The sequence below is a fragment of the Culex pipiens genome, chromosome 1, assembly GCF_016801865.2.
Source record: "Culex pipiens pallens isolate TS chromosome 1, TS_CPP_V2, whole genome shotgun sequence".
Taxonomy (NCBI): domain Eukaryota; kingdom Metazoa; phylum Arthropoda; class Insecta; order Diptera; family Culicidae; genus Culex; species Culex pipiens.
Window position 1 is genome coordinate 91,965,058 of NC_068937.1, and position 24,897 is coordinate 91,989,954.

The 24,897-nt window shown below is 40.3% G+C and overlaps 1 protein-coding gene across 1 annotated transcript in view; it reads right to left on the minus strand.

Moving 5' to 3' along the window:
• The window catches only part of LOC120421015 (equilibrative nucleoside transporter 1), a 35,778-nt gene that overhangs the window by 1,799 nt on the left and 9,082 nt on the right, over positions 1 to 24,897 (minus strand). Inside the window, exons 3-6 of the mRNA XM_039584137.2 lie at positions 3,700 to 3,807; positions 1,241 to 1,371; positions 1,039 to 1,178; positions 809 to 954 (exon numbers count right to left, since the gene is read on the minus strand). Of these exons, the coding sequence (XP_039440071.1) occupies positions 809 to 954; positions 1,039 to 1,178; positions 1,241 to 1,371; positions 3,700 to 3,807 (525 nt within the window). The remainder of the gene's footprint in view (positions 1 to 808; positions 955 to 1,038; positions 1,179 to 1,240; positions 1,372 to 3,699; positions 3,808 to 24,897) is intronic.

The following is a 24,897-nucleotide window of genomic DNA, read 5'->3' on the forward strand; positions in this document are numbered from 1 at the left end:
CCGTAAACCGGGATGAAATTGATAGGTTTTTAATTTATTTTTCAAACATTATTCGAATGGAATTAATTGAACTTGTCTCAAGATTTATACTTTTAAAACATGTAATGAAGTGCCGACCAATGTCCATGAACGTTTTATTTAAGTGCTTTTAGAAAAAGTTTCGTTGAAAACATTCATTTATGATGAAACTGGACGTCGACCATTAAAGACTTCTATGCGATACTGCAATCCGTTTTCCGATTCGAACTAATTTCCATTGATAGTATTGAAATAATTCTATTCATTTAAATTCATTTTATTAAACTAAACTTACTTTTAAAACTTTTGAAAATAAGCTGCAAAACAAGTGTTTACAGTAATTTGAAAAGCTATGAAGAAAGGTGAAATCATTCCAGTATCTTCTTGACACAGTTTTAAGTGCTTCAAAAGGCCTTCAAACGCAACAAAAAGAATTGGATTTATGATGCTTAAATTTTTTTTCGCAATTTCAATGTTTTTCGGACCTCTTATTTCAAACTCAAGGTATGTAGGTTAGATAAGGTATGGCGGGTTTTCAAGCTGTCAAAAAATAGTAAGCACGAAACTTGGATTTTATATGGAGATTTTTAGAACGCTTCAAAAATATATTTAGAAAATAATGATATTTTGTGGTTCTGTTTGGCATGCTGAAATGCAGTAAATGAATATGCAATGCATTTTTTGTAAAACAATTAATCTTAATTTTTTAAAGTCGGCATCGACCCATAATATATCATGTAAACACCGGAAAATTTTCACTTCTGCGACGTTTGCCCCGATCGATACTCACTGTTCAGGATCACAACGGTGATCATCGTAATCCAGAAGAACGCCCCGGGCCAATCGGACGAATCGATCATGGCAAGGACAACGGTCACGACAAACACGATCACCTCGATCAGGATGCTGTACACGATGCGCTTGGTTAGGTTGCCACTGAAAAGTTTTAGCAAAGGGAGAAAATGTTCAAATTATTGATTAATGGCGCATGTGCGTTTCAAAATGGCGGCCAAGCCTTACCCAAGGTTCATGAAGATGTTCAACCAGTTGAACAGCAGGTTCGGAATCTGCGACGCGAACCCAACGTACGACAGGAAGTACGTCCCGTACTCGGACTCTACGCTGGTGTAATTCTGACTGAGCTTATAGTCTACAAAGTACTGGAAAGAGGTGAAAGGATTAAAGATTTTGTTGATTCTCCATAGAGACTGGCCGAACTTACCGATTTGGCAGTGATGAACATGTTCCAGGGCATTAGCGTGCCGACGCCGTGGATCATCAGGGTCAGGAAGACCAGCATCAGCTTGTCGTTTGGCGGATGGAGCTCCATCCGGGCCCGCTCCATGGTCATCCCTGGAAGAAAACCAAAGCGGACCAGCAGATAGTACAGCGTGAAGAACATTTTGAGCGATTTTTGATTTCTTTATTCTAGAGGAAACTATTTCGGATGGGCGATCCTGCCACGATGGCGGTCGTGTCCGGAATGAGAGGTCTTGTGTCTTTGTGGCCTGGCCTGGCGGTCATTTGGGACACGCAAGAGAAGATGCACAGTAAAACTGGATGACTGTGTATATAATATTCATACATAGCGGCGCAGGGAAGGTAGCCCCAAAGGGAGGCAGATCCTGGCTGGTTCCCGGGTGAGGTGGTTTGAGAAGGTGGAAGGAGTCAAGACGCTGGGACGATTATATACTACAAGGCGTGTTTTTCTTCGGAAAAGACAAACGATAGCGGTACACGGAAAAAGCTGAATTTGAAAAATCAATTTTAAACTGTGTCCCAAATTCATCAAAACGATATTTATTTCAAATATTTATCGTCATTGCATTAAGATAATAACAAAACTTAAATATATCTGTAAACAAAAAACTATTTAAAAAAATGCGCAATTTCAGTTAACAGTGCAACGGGGAATGCAATCTAAACGAAAACATGATCATGTTTTATCACAAGGCAGAGTACACACAATGCCAGGGGGATGACAAGGTAGAAAGAAGAAGCTCAATTTATCGCTTCTGCACTGATCGCCAGGGCAATACAGTGACACGTGTATTCGAAGCATCCGCAAAATAGAGGAAATCTTGACTTTTTTTTGATAAGGTCCTATAAACAAATGTAAACATTAAGTGTATCCCTTTCACACCTTATGTCAAAGTCCATCGGAGTAAGCGGGATACACTCAATGTTTACATTTGTTTATTGGACCTTATCAAAAAAAAGTCAAGAAATGATGTGAAAAATCATGATCGTTATTTGGAAAAATAACCAAAAAGGTTAATTTTATTGTAATTTGTAATTTATTGGAAACAATAGTCTGTTAGTATAACTTTTTGTATCAGGTTAAGGAAGGATTTATTATTATTATTATTATTATTATTATTATTATGAAAATATAAGTATAATATTGCTGAAAAATATATCTTTCAAGGAAAAAACATGTACAATTGATTGTTAACTATTTGTAACAGATTGTATAATGTTTATTTTTTTTAATCAAGCGACAAAACAGATCGAAAAAGACGTAAAACTTCAGAAAAAAACATGAATTTTCCCTTCAAATTTCCTCGGGGTGGAAACAAACATTGTTTATTCTTTAAATTCATAAAAAAAATCTGTAGACGGTTGTTAATTATTAAGGATTCATTGAAAAATGTTATATTTGTATTTTAAACAAATACAGTCTAGACTCGATGGGACTTCGGATAATCGAATCACGAACAAAAAAAAAAATTCTCGTATTTTTGATTTTCTTATGTTTAATATCAAAATCGAGTTCTGCGACCCTATTTAAGTCACATTTGAATAGATGATGACCTATTAAATTACAAAATGCATTTTTTTTCAATATTTGATCGCCTCCGTTTTGGCCGCCATCTTGGATTTAAAAAATCTAAATAACTTCAGCGTAGTTTAGGGGTTAAACTTAAGATCGACAATCAAATTCGATTATCCGAAGTCAAATTTTGGCAAGGCCTTCGGATAATTTTTAAGCTTTTAATTTATTAAAATCCCCATCAAAAATTGACGCAAAATCGACATTTTCATGAATTTATTGAAATATTATTTTTTTTTACGATGGATTAGCAATGCCAAAAATGATAATTAGTCTTGACATTAAAAATTCAACTCTGAATTTTTTTTTGTGGTTGAGCAAAGTGATCAATGAAGCATTTTTCTAACAATCCAAAATTTGAAACAACGCTCCACCGACTTCTCCTTCACATAACCGATCGTCCCTTTTTTATGTATACAATTTTGATCCGCGCGCACCGCCACAAACCTTTGCACTCTTGCCCACCCGCCTCCGGACGGAAATTCTCGGAAATTCGACAATTGTGAAATCGAAAATAAAATTCCAAAATCCTGCTGAGCTCCTTCTGCTGTACAACCGACGGCGACCTCCGCACACAGAAATGATGAGTTATTACGAGGGCACCCCGTCGCAGTCGACAACGGTTAAGTTTTCGGATAAAACTGCATGCTTGGCCATAATTTTCTTTGTTGCGAACATCGCGCCAGGCCAGACACTTTGGGGCTTTGTGGAATGTTTTTTGTTTTTAACTTTTTTTTTTTGCTATCCAAATAAGGTCACCTCGGAAAGTGATACGCAAAAAAAAGGTGCTTCCAGTATAGAACAGGAAGTATGGTGGAGTAGTGAATGTTCAAGAACGAAATTCTTACCTTTAAAGTTGAGCTCATCATTCGGAAGGTTGTTCTCCTCCCAGGCCGGTGTGAGCCGCACCGGTTCCGTTGGGAGGAACGGCGATTTTTCGGCTTCATGGTTGGCACCTGTTGAATCGAAAGATAGAAAGGAATAATTGGATAAGTTTATTGAGTTTCTTGTATTGCTTTCACTCTTTTTATTAGATCATAAAGCAGTGATTTTAAATTTTCAATATGACCTTTGAATTTCTTAAAGTGTTGTTTTTTTAAAAATAAAATACACAGAAATAAAAAATGATGGTGATATTCATCAGGAAACTGTGACAGATTTTGTGTCGAAAAAAATGTGTAATACAGTCCAGACTTGATTATCCGAAGGCCTCGGAAAAAATACACTTCGGATAATCGAATCTCGAAAAAAATGTTTTTTTTTTCGTTGTCTAATTTTTGATTGTCGAGGGGTCATACCTGACCCTTAAACTACGCTAAAATGATTTAGAATTTTTAAATCCAATATGGCGGCAAAAATGGCGGTGATACAATATTGAAAAAATGCATTTTATTTTTTAATAGGCAATCAACAACTCAGCATTGACTAAAATGGGGTCGTAGAACTCAAATTTTATGTTAAAAACAAGAAAATGAAAAAAAATACGAAAACCGCCGGCCGCCATCTTGGGTGATTGAGATTGATAACGCGCGCAACCTGCGCACAGTGAAAACAAAAATATTTCTTTTATTAATAATTCAATTTTTGTTATAAGAATTACTGTAGTATAAGTCAAATTACACAGTAGTTAAGTTAAACGTTTCATGTGATAAAAGTACAACTTTGAATGAGGTCATCGCCCCGATGTGTGCTTAATAATCCCTACTTTAGTAATTTATTTTGCAAATAAATTGATAAAAATCACCTCACAAACATACACTAACTTTTAAACGTACCTTGCGGTAAAATTTTACACAAAAACAATAATTACTTTATTTCCATTTTATGCCTGCAGTTTTTGTACTTTTTTTTACAGTGCGCAGTTACTTTGTTTTGGTTCCGTAACGAACAGCTGTTCTTTTGTGCTGGAGCCGAAGTTGACATTTCCCTTTTGTTCTGGTGCCGAAGTTGACAGCTTGTTTTGGCTACGGGCGAGCTGCCTGGAGTGAGATATAGATGTCGCCCCCCTGATTTATACACCCAAAACAGATGACCGACAGAATAACTCTACCAATTTTTACTGGAAGAATAGTGTTCATTTTCATTGCGAGAGAATAATTCTCTCTAACACCAACATAAACTTTGAAAAATATTTGCAACGGCCTAATCCCCCCCCTTCCCCCCCCCTCCCCCCATTGCATTAAGTAATAAAAGAACGCTCCCTTTAATGATGTAATTTTACCTCAATCTAGACTAAAAAGTGACATTACACTAGAAAAGTGGTAAAATTATACATTTTTCTGATATAAAGATGTACCCCTTCCTAGATGTAATATTACCATTTTTTTCCTGTGTAAGATAAGACCTTGTATAGAATTAAAATAACGAAAATCAGCTTTTCTAAATGCTACCCATTCGGCTCTCAATTTTCAATTCATGATATCTTGAAAGGTCTTGATCCGATTTTTTTATGTATTTATAAAAATCGTGTGAAATTTTCCACAATACTGACAAAAATATTTCCAGATTTTGAAAATCATTACTTAAGGAGGTATTAGACTATGACAAACAAACTCTGGATTTTTCGTATCTGAAAGTTTGCCAAACTCGCAAACAAAACAAAATGTATGCAGGCTGACTGCAAACAAAAGCAGACAAAAAGAACCAAGCTGGCAAACAACCAAACTGTTGAAAAGTGCGAGTTTGTTTTTTTGTTTGTCATAGTCTAATACCTCCTTTAGGGTAGAGATATGGGGAAAAATCATGAAATGGCTTTCACAAATCGTAGTTTCAATCAATTCGGTTCATGTTCTCTGGATACCTTTCCGACATAAGAGTGGCTTTGGTTATGGACCAAGTTATTGAAAAAAATCAATTCTGGGGTGTACGGTTAAAAATTACATTTTCGCTTGTAGGTTGGCCTAAACACCAAAACTAATGTTTCTTCAAATTTCTTTCTTAACAAATTTCAGCATTTTTTTATGACCCAATCTCACCCCAGACCCAAATGTCTCCCCTTCGTCTTTGATTAATTTAAATGTTTTTCGCTTGATTGAAGTTTAAGAACATTCTTTTCGAAAGTAAACGATTGATAATAGTAGTTGGTTGAGCTTTACCAATACCTGGACCCATTGAATGCTTAGTTACATTCTAATTCATTGAATTGTTCCAACATTTATTACTCCAACAGTAATGAACGTTTAAACAAACTTTTAGAAGCGAGTCTACAGGCAAAGCATACCCATCTCGCATCGACCTCAGCCATCTGCCTGAAATTTTCAGGGGTTGTTTGTACATATAAAACTAGCATCTGGCCAAAATATGAGCATTTTAGGTCAACGGGAAATGGGGCAAATCGGGACACAAAGTTTAATGGTTCAAAAACCTCAAAAATCTTAAAAAAGCTATAACTTAGGCAAAATTCAATTAAATTTCAAAATTCAAAATGCATCTAAAAGGGCTTCAAAAATGCAGCAAAATGCAGGGAGAAGCATCCCAATAGGTCAAATCTTAAGAGAGTTACTTTCATTTTTTAAAGGGTTGAAATGGGTTGTGAAATTGTCTCAGGAACACGAATATGATAAAATTATCACCAGAAAAAGGGATCTAAGGGGTCCCCCGAGCAAAAATTTACAACCAAAAAATTCACTAAAAGTAAAAGTGTCTATTTAATATGTTAAACTGCATTACCGAAAGCGTTCTCAGTCTCAGATGGTAGTCCCAGATGTCCCCTACAAGCTGCAGGTCGAACCGAGTTGATATCTGGATGGAACACTTTTTTATTTGAGTTTGAAAATTATGCTATTTTTTATTAAAATGTCAATAACTCCCTTTAGATTTAACCAATTGGGATGCTTCTCCCTGCATTTTGTTGCATTTTTGAAGCCCTTTCAGATGCATTTTTAATTTTGAAATTTAATTGAATTTTGCCTATGTTATAGCCTTTTAAAGATCTTTGAGGTTTTTGAACCATTAAACATTGTGTCCCGATTTGCCCACTTCCCGTTGACCTATAATGCTCATATTTTGGCCAGATGCTAGTTTCATATGTACAAACAACCCCTGAAAATTTCAGGCAGATTGGTGAGGTCCAAACGACGTCCCATACAAAGGGGTATGCCCTGTTCGTGGACTCGCTCAAAATGTTATCATAACAAAAAGCCTTCATCATATTTTTTTAATAAGGGAGATTTAAGGGTAAAACTCGGTAAAACCTTAACAATAAGATCATAATCGGTGCATTTTTTACAGTTTCTCAGAATTTAGAAACAATACCAAAATGTTTAAACTAACATGGGACGGTTATGCAAAGTAATGGTTATATGATCTGGACCTGAGTCGGGCGGAGAAGAATACACCTAGTTGTCAGTGTCAGCCACTTGCGAACTGTCAGTGAGAGCCGCCTTCATTTTTTGTTACTGTTCTTATTTGGTTGGAGCAGGAAATCGAGAGGAAGGAAAGGAAATGAAGGAAAATAAATTTAAAAAAGTATTTTAATTTGTAAATGTATTTTTGGACGTAGACCGTTCATTAATTGCAAAAGAGGCCAAAACTATGTAATAAACGTTTATTTGTTTTTTTTTGCTAATTTTTATTAAAATTCAGTTTAAAATATGTTTTCATGAGATATATTTCCTTATGACCATAAATCAAACAATGTTATGTCATACATACATGTGCTTAAACTAAGACTTATTAAGTTGGTAGTAGTAGTAGTAGTAGACAATGTGTTACAATATATAAATCGTTCCTTCAGTAGAACCCGAGCTTTGAGGGAAGTGACGCAAATTCTCTGGGCGAAAATGCGAACAAAGAGGGGGAAAACGGCGAGCTGGAGGTTAACACGGATAGATAGGAAGCGGAACCGTTTTCGTATGCCACCGTTTTTCAAAAAAAATCACCGGCATCTCGGAAGAATGATCACGTCACAGCGAATTCACTTAACTTCCTCCACAGCTCGGGTTTTGCATTTTATTGCAACCAGAATTGAAAAGATGGAAAACAAAGTTCGGCAGTACCGGCGTTCACACCGACGTAGTTCCTCCGCTGTCGGGCGCGGTTCCGGATTAAAAACAGAAGGATCGCTCTCGACAAGCAGGAAGCAGCAAAGAAAATACTAACCCCGCCCCACGCCTGTGGAGTCACGAAGGAACAAGGCAAGGCGGTACTCTGCAGTTCGGCTGAGCTGAGGAGGATCTTCAACGAGTTCAGCATCCAGTTGAAACTCAGCAAGACCTACTCAGATCAATTAAAAGTGATCGGTTTCATGTTGCTGTCATTTGTTTGAAATTTTTTTTATCATTATTTTTTATGTAACTTTCATGATTCCCGGTCCTAACCTGATCTCCGCACGGAAGAGGACCTTAAAAAAATAAGTTATGAATAAAAAAAAAATTGGTAGAGAAAGTTGCATCACATGAGTCATGCACGATCTTGAGCACTGTTTTGAAATGTGCTGCAAGAAATTTGAATTGTCAAGAAAGGCAGATGACGACTGACTGGAAATTTATATGGGAAGAGAAATTATCTTGCACAAAAAACAAAAACAACAACAAGAAAATGAATAAGAATAAGAAGTCCTCTTCGCTTCTCCCTCCCAGATCGGGACTGGCAACACCAGCCAGCAACAGTCAACTGTTCGGAGCTCCTCAAACTTTTCGATTTTTTCGCCGTAATTAACAGTGCTTACCCGCGAGTTTGCTGCTCCAGCATGCCAAGGGCCGACCGTGGCCGTGGCAGTTCGAGTGCGGCCTCGAAAAACCCGCGAAGCTCATCTACCGGCAGAGTGCAGAAAGGTAAACACACCAACGCCGCATCGACCGCCATCGCGCACGGGAGCGTGCCCAGTGACGTCACCGATCCATCGTTTTTACACGTGTCATACCGTCCACGTGAGTCCCCAGTACGGACGAGACAATCGACCCGGGCATCCGGAAGCACTTCCGACCAGCAGCAGCAGCAGCAGTCCACCAGCACTACGACAATAACCACTTCCAACGTTCCCACCAGCAACGAATTTGAGATGCTGAGTGGAGAAGAAAACAACACCGCCAGTGACAGCAGCAGTGCTGGCGACGACGATGACGATGATGAACTTGCGCGCAAGCAAGGAAAGCAGAAAAAGTGTAACTCTCCGAAGGAACGACGACCACCTCAAATTTTTGTTTTGGATACGTTGGCAGACGATGTTGACGAGTTGCTTGAGGGACTCCAATATTGTCTTAAAATTAGTAAAACTTCAGTGCAAGTGATTACGCATAAAAAACAGAATTTCGACTTGGTGGTGAAGAAGTTGAAGTTACGAAACTTCAAATTCTTCACATTTGACCCAGCAGAGAAGGTCGTAGTGAAGATCGTCCTTCAGGGATATCCGGACCGCCCGATCTCCGACCTGGAAGAACACCTGTCGGGCGTCAAGGTTAAGCCTCGAGAGGTTAAGGTGCTCTCGAAATCGACAACGGTGTACCTCCTGTACTTCGATCGTGGGTCGGTCAAAATCCAGGACCTACGGCGGATCAAAGCACTGGACGGATTCTTTGTGACGTGGCGATTCTACATGAAGAATCCCGCCGACGCAGCTCAATGCCACCGCTGTCAAAAGTTCGGACACGGTTCAAGAAACTGCAATCTTCCGCCCCGGTGCGTAAAGTGCGGTGAGACCCACTTCACCGAAAGGTGCAATCTTCCGCGGAAAGACCAGCTGGGGGAAAACGCCCAGCAGCACAAAGCGCGCGTCAAGTGCGCGAACTGTGGTGGAAACCACACGGCGAATTTCCATGGCTGTGCCTCGCGGAAAAAGTACCTCGAGGAGCAGGACAAGAAGAAGAAAGCGCCAGCGTCCCGCCAACCTCCAAAGACTTCGAGCACGAACGCTGCAGCAGCTGGCGGCGGAGCGGTTTCATCGACCAACCCAGCGTTCCCTCCCGGTTGGGGAGGTTCGTACGCTAGAGTAGCCGCTTCTGGGAGCGGTACTTCACCGGGACAAGCAGACGTTACCGGAGATGACCTCTTCACGCTTCCCGAGTTTTTCGCTCTTGCTGGAGAGATGCTCACGCGCTTTCGTGCCTGCCGGAACAAGGCAGAACAATTCCAAGCTCTTAGTGAGCTGATGATGAAGTATATCTACAACGGATAAGCTGCCTTGTGCAGCGAAGTTTTTCGACGTCAAAAGACAAAACAAACTGTGATCTAGTTTTAAGCTTTTCTATTTCTATCCTTTTCCTTAGCAAATTTCGAAGGTTTTTTTTTAAAATATTTTTTCCTTCTGTTGGCAAATCCATTGTTAGAATATCCGATTACATCAAAATGAACTATAGAACAAATCATAGTTGAAAGGTACCCCAAAACTCTATTAGGTTATAAGAATTACGAAATTGTGAATTGATTATTTACTAATAAAAACTAATTGAATTGAAAAAAAGTAATGGTTATATACTTGTCAAACAATCTACAAATCATTTTTCCGGAGATATCACCTATCAATATAAACTGGGAAGCACAACATAGCTCTACAAACTGACTGCTAATGGAAACTAATTCGCTTTGCAAACAAGTGCGCATTCAATTACCCCAGTCAGTGCAATTTGCAGCACTGCAGAAGCGCGTCGTTGCAAACCTATTGAACACACTTTTTTATGGTAATAAAAGTGATGTCGTACACTCGTCTCTCCTTCAAAGTTCCCTTCATAAATAAATAAAAAAAAAAAGTTCCATTGATAATATTCCACCCGACTCCCGCGAGCCAACTGGTCCGCCGCCAACTTGGATCCAGTTCTCGTCGCGGCATTTTTGTTACACAATCAAATCATAACCAATTTATGGCGGAATCTAATTCAATCATTGAACTTGACCCTTGTTATAATTTGCTTGACGGCGCGGCGAGCAGGGTGGGCACTCTTGGAATGTTGGCCCGTGTGTCAAGTGAGCTCGACTTGACTCGAAACTCTACTTCAGGCTTCAGTGATGCTTGGAATGGAGTGTAACTTGAGGAAGATTTAGTCTACCCGCGGCGCGGGTAAAGTGGCGGGAGATCCGCAGTTGCACACATTCATTCATTCATGCCGGTCGGATCGTTGTTACGAACAAGTTCATAAAAGATTAAAGTGTCCGACATCTGGATAGCGTACGGTAAAGTACCAGCTCTTAATGGGGAGTTCTTTTGTAGACCAATTTATGGGTCACAATCATAGCAGGCGGTAATGCTTTTTTTTTTTTTTTTTTTTTTTTTTTCATAGCTTATTTTTATTAGGTCCTTTTAGGTGCTGTGACCAGGTTAGGACCGAGGATCAAAAGGTACAAAAATAATAAAAGAAAAATAAAAAAAAACTGTAACTGATTCAGATGATCATTTTTTCGTGCCATGTGTCAGCAAGTGTGCGATCACATCGATCTGTTCCTCGGGTGTCTTGCACTGCCTCAAGCGAACTCTGTACTCTCGGTAAATGGACCACAGCTCCGACTCGCTGTACAGCTTCGGTTCGCCTTGATCCTCCTTCGGGGTTGCACCGGCGCCGGCGCCAGTATTATCTGGACTTCTTCCTGCGGGACGAGGATGCTTTTCTTCCGTCCCAACTGACGGCACCGCTCCAGGTAGCGGAGGAAAATCCGCCGCGGTGAACGTGGCTCCTGCCGGAGTCTGCTTGTCCTTCTTCCATGCTGGCGGCTTCGGCGTGGACGCCTGCTGCCTCGACTGGATGAACTGCGCACGTTTGGGACAGCTGCGGTCCAGACCCTCGTGGGATCCAGAGCAGTTGACACACTTCTTGGCTTCCGTTTCTTCTGCTTTGCACTTTTCCGTGCTGTGGGCTCCCCCACAGCTGCTGCACCTGGGCTTGAGATGGCAGTTACTGGTTCCGTGACCGAACTGCAAGCAGTTCTTGCACTGGGTCACGTGCGGTTCTTTGTTCCGGTAGGCCACCCACCGGACGACGACTGGTCCCACTTTCTTTACCTTGCTACTCAACTCCTTCAGACTGGTGTGACCCTTGGGGAAGAGCACGATGAAAGGCGTCTCATCGATGGCGGGAAGCTGCTGCTTCCGCCTGATGGCGTGTACTGCCAAGACGTCCAGCTGATGTTCCGTCTTGAGCAGCTCCTTGACGTAATCCGGTTCCGCGTTCGGGAGACCTCGCATTACTACCCGGTGCGGTCTCGCACTGCGCTTTCCGTGCGTGTAGAACTGCACCTTGTTCTTCTTCAGGTGGGCTTGCACCGTGTCGAAGTCGTCGCTCGAGAAGCACGTAATTTTGATGCCGTACCGCGTCAGTTTGTGTTCCGGATGGACATTACATGTCGACATCACCTTCGCAAGGCGGGCGAAGCTCGTTTCTTTCACCACCAGCGGCGGCTGCTTCTTCTCCCCGGCCGAATTGCCGGGTGCTGGTACCACAGGGGTGGTTTTTTCTGCTGCTGGATTCGCATTGTTATTGTTGTTGCTCTTCTCCGCTAGCGGGCTGAACTTGTTGTTGCTGAGCAGTTTCTCCACTTCCTGGCCATCGCCGACGTTGATCTCCTCGTTAGCCTTCCTGCGCCGAACCTTGATTACGGGACGAAATTCGCCCCCGTCCTCTCCTCCTCCTTCGGAGACTTCCACCTCCATGCCCGTCGCCGCCTGCGTTTTGGGTTGGAACCCGTCTGGTTTCTCCCACACACTTTTCTTCATGGCCGCGTTCCAGTAGAACGGCCTTCCATCCTCGGTTCTATGCTCCGTCCACTCACTCTCCGCCGTCGCGGCCGCCGCCATGGCCGTCGGCGAAAGTTAAGAAAAAACACCGTCAAAAACGCGCTCAAAGGACACACGTCTGCAGGCGGTAATGCTTTGATTTTTTAAAGATTTAATTGATGTGAGAAAATTAATCTATCTATATACATAAAACATTTCGACAGTTTTGTTCGAACGCGAATCAGATCAATACAGAGCGTCGGATCGAGGTGCTCTTTGTTGCGTTGGGTTCGTATAAGTCCAAGGAAGGTTCTTAGGGAGCGTTCTTTTATTACGTAACGCAAAAAATCGGATTTTTAGACCCCCTCTCCCCCCCCTGGTAACAAAATTTCTATACAAATTTTAAAAAAAATGTATGAAGCGTAACACGGCCTCCGACCCCCCCCTCCCCCCCCCCCCCAAAAGTGTTACGTAATAAAAGAACGCTCCCTTACGCCAAAAAGTGATAACTTTGGCCTCTCTTGAACCGATCCCGGAAAATCTACAGATTGTATAAGAAAACTTACGTAAAATTTAATTTTGATCACATGAGACTGGATAAGCAAACAAGCTAAAAACGTCAACAAAGACAAGACGAAGTTTGTCGGGGTTGTGATCGTACTTTATTTAAATAACGGTGTGACCTAATGTTGACTCTATCCAATCGGTTATCAAGATTAGTTAACTTCAAAAAGAGTTCTTGAAATAATTTAAAGAAGCTGAATTTGGGACCATCCACAAACCACACTTTTTTGGAAATCACCCCCCCCCCCCCCCGCTCCCCCCCCCCAACACAAATTTAATACTCTATGGCTTTGTCCTGGCGATCAAACTATATCCTGAAAAGTAACAAGAGCTAAAATCGCAGGCTCACCTTCACATTTTTTTTCAACCAACCAAAAAATTAAAAACAATTTATAATAAACATTTAATTAAAACGAGGCAGTATAATAAAAAGAGACATACCATTTTATGTAAACAATTGGTCCATCCCGTTGATAATTTTTTACATTTAGAAAGTTAATTTAAATCCGATTTTACTTTTGACGTAGACTTACGTCTTTGTCGAAGGTACTGGGGTGTCATTCCAAAAAACCCGGGCCGAAGGCCCTGGAATAATGCGTCATCCGTCAATCGCTTATATCTTCCTTCCCTCAAATCGAATCGGCACGATTTTGGTTCCATTCGATTCGAAAATTATTCAGCAATTTGCTTTAAAACTTTCATTGTTGGCAAAATAGTTTTACTATTGAAACAATTGAATGTTTTAAAATGTTTTCAAAATGCAGAGATTTTGCAAGCAAAATGAGCGCTTCCCACTCACGGACGGGAATGTCAAGTACCTATTTTGAGGGGAAAATCACCCGAGCAACGCGACCGTGTGTCGGTCGCGAAAAAGGAGGGGAAGTAGCAGACCGAAATCATTTATAAGAACGCGCGCACAGCCCATTCTATCATTCACGTCTCAGACGTCGGACCGGCAGCAGCAGCAGCAGCAGGAAAGCTCAGCCCAGAGCAGCAGCAGCAGGAGAGAGACCAGAGCAGCAGCAGCAGGAGAGAGAGGGACCAGAACTGCAAAAGAAGTGCGCATCGCCTTCTCGTCGTCACCGTCAGCCAGTTGCCTCTCGATGGCCGGACCGTTTGGATCGTCCCACCCGGGACGAGGCAGCAACAAGATGAGGCGCGCGCCAGCTGCCTTCTCGCCGAAAAGTTGCCGTGGGTCAAGCCGTGGTTGTGAAACTTCCCAATTCTAGTTGTTAAACTTCCCAACTCTTCGGAGTTGCCTCACTCCCCGTCCCTCGTCCCACCCGGGGCGAGGCAGCGCAATGAATAATTACAGTTTAAATTTCAGGAACAAATTTTGGTTTTCGGGGGCGACGGACTGCACAGCTTTCTGAGGCTGCCTCGCCCCCAACTCCTAAAAAACCCGGGCCGAAGGCCCTGGAATACTGCGTCAAACACTTATATCTTCCTTCCCTCTAATTGAATTGACACGATTAACTTCGGGGGTGACGGATTGCACAGCTTTCTGAGGCTGCTCTCTCCAACCCCCTCATTCTGCTACCAAACATTCATTCGGTTCGCGAAAAAATCGTATTTCGTTCTTCTCTTTCCTTCCATGTTGTCTAGTCAGATTTATCAACACATTCAAAGTATGTTTACATGGTAGCTGCGGTTTTGTTCGCATTAGATTTGCCATCTCTTTCTAGTAAAAGTCAACTCTATCGGAATTCAATTCGAATCGTATATAAATTCCGTTTCAACAACCGGTACGTACACGGTCCGATTGAATTTACTAGGTGTCGGGGGGTCCATCTCGCATTCACGATCTTATTCCGTTAATGTATTTCAAGTATCTAGCAAATTCTGAGGAGCGGCCGTGGCTGACTGGTTACGGTGTTCGCTTTGTAAGCGAATGGTTCTGGGTTCGATTCCCATCTGCTCCCAACGAGAAAGTTAAGAACACATAAATTTGAAATGATGAATATGAACGAAAAATCAAAGTCGCTCGAGGCGGGGTTCGATCCCCCGTCCTTTGGATTGGTAAGCAAAAATGCTAACCACTAGGCCATGACGACTTGGTGAGCATGGACTGGAATTAGGAATACTGTTACAGAGAGCGAGTTGTGGCGCTATAACCACGGCAAATAGTGTCCAGGGCATTCGTGGAAATACAATGTCCCATCCCAGAGGGTCCCGGAGTACCAAACCACAGACAAACAGACGTGACTCTCCATACAAATTATTTTTGAAATCCATCGTCCTTCATCAAATCACCAAATCACGGCGACGCCAGCGCTGCCTGGTGAGCTGATGCCGAAGCGCAGCCCAAACATACCAATACAAACCCATTACTGTCATGTGCCATGTCAGTGTATGCGTGAGACAATCAAGCCTAAACGATTGTAAACATCAACAGCTGATCGAAATAATTTTGTTGTTGCTACTCGATGCAAAGAATAAAAATCAACACCGAAGGCCGAAGATGACGGTGGGTCGGTTTAGTTTCCAATAGCAGAACCTCATGATCCAAATCATGCGGCAAAAGTGGCAAAGATTCCAAAAAAACGCTTCCGCAAAATTTCCATCGAAGCAGAACCACAGAAACTGAATTGGAAAATGATTGAGTGGCGCAACATCGCCAAAAGGCCAAAAGGACGACCACCAGCAGCAATCTGAGCAGCAGTCCACGAAGGGTAAGCAGGTTGCTCCGAAGGAGATGACTCCACCACAGGATCCGGCTTCCTCCGCAGTAGCAGGCGCCTCAGCAGCAACCTCGACATCGGCAGGCAGTTGAGCAGGCCTACCGGGATAATAGTGGGGCAAGAGGCTATGGCCAAGACTGCCCCAATTTTGTCCAGGAAAGCCTGGATTGTGATTTACGGTTAGAATTCAAAAATTCCATAAATATTTGTGCTCTCATTTGCTGCTTCGCACGTGCTCACGCTCAACTTAAAAACAAAAACACGCTTCACACACACTGAGAATAGACGGGCGAGCTGTCACGACAGCAGCGCCATCAGAGCCGGGTGAGTGGATGCCGAAACAAAATTGCATCTGAAATAACCGTTTTTGGAGGACGATGGTTCGGCACTCGAGTGTCCCGTCTGTTTGTCTGTGACCAAACCTTCTTAGCATGGTGCTCCCAACGAATACAACCAAAAAATCTCGGAGCGTATGGTGGTGTGTCCCCACGCTTCTTCCTCCCCTGTCGATTCAGAATTGTGTTGTTGTTTGAACACTCTGTGCTCAAACTCAACCCAATTACGAGTCATCTCTGCGATACGGCTTTACGCAGTAGGCCTGGCCGCTTTAACGCTTGTGATGTTTCAATGCATTCTAATGCAATGGTGCACTACATACGTTAATAAATGACAAGAAGAGTGCTAGGCGTCATCTAACCTAAGGCACTCTCCAGGATCCCTTCGAAAGATTGGCTGCGCTAGGGTCTGATTAGATTAGATTAGATTAGATCAAGTATCTAGCAAATTCATCAAAATTAAGAAATGGAAAACTCTGTGTCCACATATCAAAAATTTACGTAGTCTACGCCATTCCGGTTATGTCTGTGACATAACTACTTTGACTTTTCGTTGAAAAATAAAACCAAATGGTTCAATTGCTACCAAAGATCACTGGATAGTTCTGTTTCAAATTGCAAATAACCTAGGAAACTAATCTGACTGATTTCATCTCGGTTCACAGCAGAAATTTCCATTCTGGATAGTTTGCCTCAATTAAGCTGGCAGCTGCAGTACTGTTTATCATATGGGCATTTTAATTGCCTAGCTAGATGAAGCGATAAATCGGCTGTAATTAGCCACTTTTGCCTCGTTTCGAAGGTTACAAATGATTGCAACAAACTCAACTGGCATTTGCGCAAACTATGACATCCAGAGGATATTCCAGAAATTTATAATTTACTCGTCAGAACAAAACTGAACTGCATCAATCATGCAGAATCAACGATCTACCATAGACAGAGATGCGTGCAATAATTTTTAATTATACTTTGAATTTACCATTGTCTTTGTGTCAAACACACTGACTTCGTTCAATTGAGTAAAAAATCGCTGTTTTCGTTACATGACAACAGATGGCGCCAGTGTACAAAGTATTTTGACAGAACCATATTGTTTAGTTCATGTCTGCTTGTCTATGATTCTTCCGTTTGGACCATTACCTAAATGAAATATGCAACACATTCCGTGGAGTACAATTAGTCAAATAATGCATTATTTACACTCGTATCAAGCGAAATCTGCCAAAAAAAGATCAGGAAATGAAATTGTACCATCGTTAGTCAAGCCGGTAACCGGGATAGATAGATATATTTTTTATTAATGGCACTTTGATGAGCGGGGATTAATTAAAACTGAAATGGACTGCATCGGCGCAATTCATCGAACGTGGCATGAGAATCCGTTTTGGCACGGATTTGCGCCATGCCAGGCGAAGGATTCCGGCCATCATCGGGGGATGATTTATGGGGCGTGGGCGCGACCGAACTGTATATTTCAGTGTGTTTTTGTTGGTCTCGCTGTCGGTAGCAATTATTTGGGTATTATTTTGAAGAGATTGATTCAGGGGCAATTTATTAGATCTTAAAAAAGAACTATATTTTTTTTATAGTTTTTGCGTTTCTTACATAAGAAAGGTTTAAGGTTTGCTTTTGGAAAAACGCTTTTATCAGAAATCTTTAAAAAAAATCGTGCACGGCGGGGAATCGTCCCAGAAAAAAAATCCTATTGCTAATTTGTAGGTTTTGATGCGCTTTTTCGATTGGGTTTTGGCTCGAAACCCGGAACTCAAAGCCTGATTTTTGCGAGCTCTTTTTCTGAAATACTTGTGCGATGTCTGTATCCGCTCTTAAAAATTTGCGTCTGCCATCATTGTAAAACCGCTCGTAAAACCCACAATTTTTATATTTCAGATTTGTAGCCGTGGGGTCGGAGACGAACATTCTATTTTTCGATTCACAATTTTGGACCAGTAAACTGCCGTTCTACGCATAATTGTCCCATGTCATTTTTGTACGATTCTGAATTTTTAACATTTTTAAGTTAAGTTTGGCGTATGCTTTTCGAAAAACCCATAAAATGTAGTACTTTGTTCGTGAACTCATTGAAAACAACACCAAGTCTGTTTGTCCCATCGTTGTAATTCTACGCATAATTGTCCCACCAAGTATTTTCTTCCCCGGATTCAATAGTTTTACGAAGCATTATGTCGTGTTATCTATTTTATAGCAAGAGGATAACAAGTAAGAGTGATAAACTGCTAGCTTGGGCAATTAGGGACATATAGGGCGAAGAGGGACTACGGGACAATTATGCGTAGAACACACAGAAATCGATCGAAAAATTTCAATCGCGTTTTTCTCAGTTGCTCTTTTTTGAACATGGGACAGTTATGCGTAGAACGGCAGTAAATGTGGTCAAAGCCATTTTTAGAGGTATTTTTTGGACTATTTTACAGATAACACTATCAAATTAAAAGAATTCAGTTTCAAACAAAAAGCCATTCGAAAACATGTGCCATAAACTGCTTGGGGCCAAAATTTGAAGCTTTTCCAAAATTTATTTCCAGAGATATAGCCATATAAGTGTTTTACGTCTTATGTTCACCCTATTTTTACCCTTAAATTTTTTGATTTTATACAGAATCATATAATGAACATCAAATTCGAAGTCCCGGCTCGTTTCCTTTGAAAGATCGACAAGTCGTCAAGTCGAAGCATAAACGCCAGCACATTTACGCTTGCGCGTTTTACCAAAGATAGTATATTCTCAAATTCTCACTGGGTGGTATCATAATGTTTCTGGAAAATTAATTGCACCAATATAATTGCGCATCTCAATAGAACAGAACAAGCCCCCTGATGGAAAATTATCTAACTTCGAAAATAAAAGAAATAACAAAAAATCCAAAAACTCCGCTATCTGAAAATCAGCAACAAGAGTTTAAAAATAAAACGCAACTTCAAATTGATCTGTTGTCAGAGTCTGATATAGGAAAAACACTTAAATATGTTCCCATTTATACCTCCCCTCATTAGGTCGGGGCATTGTCCTAACCCTTTCCAGACTATTCCAGACATACATTCATCTATAAGCGAACAATCGGACATGTGGAAAGATATATTAATATAGTCTGGCTTTTTGGAATACATTTAAAATCATTTTAATATTTAAAAAAAAAATAGAAAATTGAAAGTATTTTTTTTACTTCCTCTGCAAAATCGAAATATCAAAAAGGCAAAAATAGTTCATGTCAATATGTGTCTGATTTCCTACGTGGGGCAAGATAGTGAGCAAAAGAACAACTTTTTTTTCTCTCGATTCCTCTCACTCTCTTTCTTATTCTGCTTTGCTTTCGTTTGCTATGTTTGAGCGAAAGAAAGCTGGAGCAAACAAAGCAAGGGGAAGCATCGTGGAAAAAAGAGAGTTGCTCTCATGCTCACTGTATTTTTCCTTTTCTCTTTCTCTCATTATTTATATTATTTGAGAAAAAAATTAATCTGAAACAAAACATGTTTTGTTTTGTGCTGTGCAAAGTGAACTTCCAATTTGCCCAGTCTATTACAGTACGTAGGAAAATTTGTCTAGCCAAGTTGATTGCGAGCGAATCGCAATAGTCCAGCACGTGTGCGAATCTTCTCGTTTCCCACAGTGCATGTGTTTTCACTTAGAAAAAAGTATATTATTACCGGTGCACTCACCGGAACCGGTGCAGTCAAAGGGCAACCCTTGAACAATCAGTTTACTTCTCGAAGAAAAAAACCAAAACAAAGACTTGCGGTGATAGTAACTTTGCATTCCAGTTGATTGTTTAGTCTCAGTTTTCGATTTCCCAAGAAATGTAGGTATAAAAACAAATCAGTTAAAATAGTTTTCCATTCGAAAACGAATTCAATAAAAAAGTGTTTTTTCATAATGGTTTATAACACTGGAACGCCCAACGCATGTCCAACTTACACGGACGCCCAAGCCTCCCAAAAAAGGTGGAACGGTAACTTCAACTCGCTGGTTCTCGGGCATTACTCAACCAATCGGGACGATTCTTCTTTCCAGTGGTTTGTTTGGATGTCTAGATGATCCTAAAATTTTGCAGAACTTGATTTGAACAAATCTGTAATTTTTGCTTTCAAAAACATCGTTCCAACTTTTTTTAAAACGACTGCCTACGCGGAATTTCTGGCGATTTTTTTTTACACGTGAAAAAAAAAGTTGGAACGATGTTTTTGATCGCAAAAATTACAGATTTGATCAAATTAAGATCTGCAAAGTTCTAGAATCATCTAGACATCCTAACAAATCACTGGAAAGAAGAATCATCTTGATTGGTTGAGTTATGCCCGAGAACCATTGAGTTGAAGTTACCGTTCCAACTTTTTTGGAGCCTTGGGCGTTGGAATGATAATTGAAGTCGCTTCAGATTTAGTTGTAAAAATACGAACTTAACATTGTAAAGTGTTTAAATAAAATCTATAATTACCACAATGAATTCCTGTCATTAAAATCCATCGAAATCTTTCAGTAAATTTCACGTAAAACGTAACCATGAAGTTCGCCACACTCCTGGTCCAGCTAATGTTGGCTTCTTTGATGCTGGTTACCTTCAGAACGCAAGAAACCAGTGCGGTTCCGGTAGTCCTCTACGAAGACGACTATTACTATTCGAGATCAGGTCGGTATTACCGTCGACCACGCTATTACCGCCGGCGTTACATCAGAGGTGTCGACCAACCGATTCAACTGGACTATCAACCTCAATCGTCGCTTGATGAAGCGCAGCCTTAATCCAATTTCGGATGCTCAACTCATTGTGCAAGTGAATAAATATATACATTATCAGCTTAAGCCGTACTCGACCAGCACCCTTACCACGAGTGAGCCAAAGTCGAACAAATTCCGAAAGGCCAATCAACCTGTCTGTCTTCATCAAGTCGGCGCGATGCGTCGTTCTATAGGTTCTGCCCCTCGCAATCACCGAGGTCACGTCGCGTGTACTGTCTCTCTATCAAGCGGAAAAGGTCATGAAACGTCAACGCATTTGGGGAAGCCCATGCGGAGCCTATTTTTAATTGAATTCCCTCCGTTCCATTTTCTAACTCGCGAAGAAGCAGGTTCATCAAGTTGGTTGCGCGACGAGTTCGATGTTTCATCTGAGCAAGCCTCTTCGATGGTAGACAGGGTATTCTGAGAGGGTTCAAGGCCTGCTATGTTGGTTGATAGAGGTACTAAAAGGAGTTTACAGGGTATGTTCTATGATTTGTGAATTGAGATTGCTGGTTAGGCAGACAGAATTTGCGATTATTATTATTGTACAAGAAATGTACAAAGAAACTTCCCAAAGTATAGTGCAGAATCTGCAGTTCGAAAATTCATACAAACCAGCAAATATTTTTTGAGTAAATTTAAGTAAATTGTAAATTGAGTAAATTTTAATTAATCTAATCTGCACTGTATATGCGCGCACGGGACCAGATACTCAAGGGCTCTCGTGGTTCGATAGCACTTTGCCCATGAGCCTATACTTGGTGAAGGTGAAAGTGCTACTGAGATGGATAGGGACACTTGAAAGAATGAAAGGAAATGCAGTCGATTGATCCATTATTGAAGAAAAATCATGCCTTTGGAAAAATAGACAAAATAGAGCAATTCTCTACATCGATTCCTGATACCCAAATAAGCCATGTTGCGTCATTGTATTTTCCATAAACAGCCATTCCACGTCAAACAGGAAGTCTCCAAATCAAAAGTGCTCCGATTTGGCACACGTTTTTTTTTTGTTTGGCGATTAGGGTGGTCCTATCCGAAATAGGGTGGTCCCAAAAACAACATTTTTCAAAAAAAAATATTGAAAAAATATAAAAATATGTTGAGGTCCAAAAAAACTAGCTGAATATTTGAAAAGGTCTTATGAAAATTTCATTTGCCGATTTCAAAGTCTCGGGACCAAAGAGCCCATGTCTGAAAATATTTTTCCCTGATTCCTTGTAATATTTTACATAACATATCAAAAAATTGCGAATATCCATTAACACGTTTCGGAGATATGATTTTTTAAATATAAAACTGGGTTTTTCGACGCACCCCGAGCAAAAACGGGAAAATGACGGAAACGGGTAAAAAATAACTTTTTTCACTAAAACTGCGATAATTTAAAAATTTCAGCGATGACCTATATATGTCTGGGTACCAAAAGTTGCGTCTTTCTATTACAAAAATTTTGGTACCCAAACATGTATAGGTCATCGCTGAAATTTTCAAGTTATCGTAGTTTTAGTGAAAAAAGTTGGTTTTTACCCGTTTTCGTCATTTTCCCGTTTTTGCGCGCGGCGCGTCGAAAAACCCATTTTTTAAATTAAAAAAATCATATCTCCGAAACGTGTTAATGGATATTCGCAATTTTTTGATATGTTATGTAAAATATTACAAGGAATCAGGGAAAAATATTTTCAGACATGGGCTCTTTGGTCCCGAGACCTTGAAATCGGCAAATGAAATTTTCATAGGACCTTTTCAAATATTCAGCTAGTTTTTTTGGACCTCAACATATTTTTCCTAAAAAGCCTAACTAATAACCTTTTGAATTGTGGCGCTCCAAAATTGGTTCTGCCGTTCAGGAGATATGATTTTTTGCAAAATGTGGTTTTTGCGAAAATTGACGAAAAACGCAATTTTATGGACCACCCTATTTCGGATAGGAACACCCTAATCGCCAAACAAAAAAATACGGGTCTAATTATTTGGGCCAAAGAACCCCCACTCCAAATTTGAGCCAAATCGGAGCACTTTTGATTTGGAGACTTCCTGTTTGACGTGGAATGGCTGTAAAAGTATCCTTACAAATTTGGGTGGTGTCAAACAAAAGGGCAATAATGGCCCTGATCGCATAAAAGTCCCATATGCATTGTTATCACACTTGAGTTATTGATGCCGTTTGGTTCAAAATCGTATGCTCTTTCATAAATGCCTAAAACATCAACAAACAGTCCAGACTCGATTATCCGAAGTTTCGATTATCCGAAGTTCGATTATCCGAAGGTTTGTTTCACGAACTAAATATTTTTTTGTCATGTTTTTTTATTTTCTTACTATTAACATCAAATTCGGGTTCTACGACCCTATTTTAGTCAAATTTGAATGGTTGATTGCCTATAAAATTAAAAAAGGCATTTTTTTTTCAATATTTCATCACCGCCATTTTGGCCACCATCTTGGAATTAAAATTTTTAAGTCGCTTTAGAGTAGTTTAGGGGTCATACTTAAGCTTAATCAAAAATAAGACAAAGAAAACAAAATTTTCGTGATTCGATTATCCGAAGTTTCGAATATCCGAAGTGAAATTTTGCCAAGGCCTTCGGATAATCGAGTTTGGACTGTATTTTCATTTTGCAGTCAAAAAGTTTGTGAAGTTTTGATAAAGTTCAACGTTTTACACTCAACCCCCGGTGGTTGGTCACTTTTTCGTTTGACACTTTTTGCCTTCCTCACCTTACTGAGGAAAGGCTATAAAATCACTCGAAAACTGAACTTCTCAGTTAGACCTCCTAGACCCATCTTTATGTATATCTATCGACTCAGAATCAAATTCTGAGCAAATGTCTGTGTGTGTGGTGGGATGTTGATCAAAAAATTGTCACTCGATTATCTCAACATTGGCTTAACCGATTTTGTCCGTTTTGGCGTCATTCGATCCGTCTTGGGGTCCCATAAGTCGCTATTAAAAATTATGCAGTTTAGTTAAGTACTTCAAAAGTTATGCTAAAAAAACGATTTTAACAAAAGTCCGGAAGATTGTAAAAAGGGTGGTTTTTGTAAGAAAACCCAGCATGTTATACATTTTTAGAAAGGTATTTAAAAGACCTTTCCAACGCGTCCAAGACATTAAAGATCTGACAACCCTATCAAAAGTTATTAGCACTTAAGTGTTATTTATGTACTTTTTGGAAGCCGGATCTCAGATATCATGATGAAAACGTTGTCCGGATCTATCATGCGACCTGTCGTTGAACAGGTAATCGAAAGACCTTTCCAACGCGTCCAAAACATTGAAAATCTGACAACTCTATCAAAAGTTATAAGCACTTAAGTGTTATGTAAGCACTATTTTGGACAGCATTACCTTTTAAATGTGAGGAAGGCACCAACCACCTAAGGGTGGATTAAGTAACGTTTTAGTTTGTACCCCGTTGGTTGGTCAAAGTCAAACTTAAAAGTGACGAGCTGTCACTTTTTACACGGCGCTCACGTACACTATCAAAGAAAAACGTTAGGCAGCGTGTGTGAACTCCGTGTAAAAGGGGTGTCAAATTAAAAAGTGACCCCGTTCGTTGGACAACAGTTTGTGTCATACCATCGGGGTTTGAGTGTTTAATTAAATATCTTACGTGCGTTACATATAACATGTCATGACTGTTTTTTTATTTATTTATTTTTCTAATTTTAAAGTATTGTCTATTTTCATTTCCAAAAAATATATTTTAAAATAGCTGAGAAAATTTCTACAATTTTTCTCTTTGTAAACATAGTTGATACGAATTTTGGTTGCTAAGATATTTCCTTTAAAAATTGAAAAATTAGAAAATAATACATATTTTTCACTCCGCCAACTTACACAGCAGTGGCTCTCACCCCTCTTCGATTTCCGTGACAAGGGTTTTTTGGGTCCTGATCACGTTTCCGAGGTCCATTTTTTGATATCTCGTGACGGTTAGGCGGTACGACCCCTTTAATTTTTTCTGCATTTTTAACTGAGACACGTTTATCAGTTAATTGTAGCTCGAACCCGTAAAGAGATAGACATTTTGTGTCAAAGAAACTTTTGTGTAAAATTGGACGCTCGATTTGATGGCGTT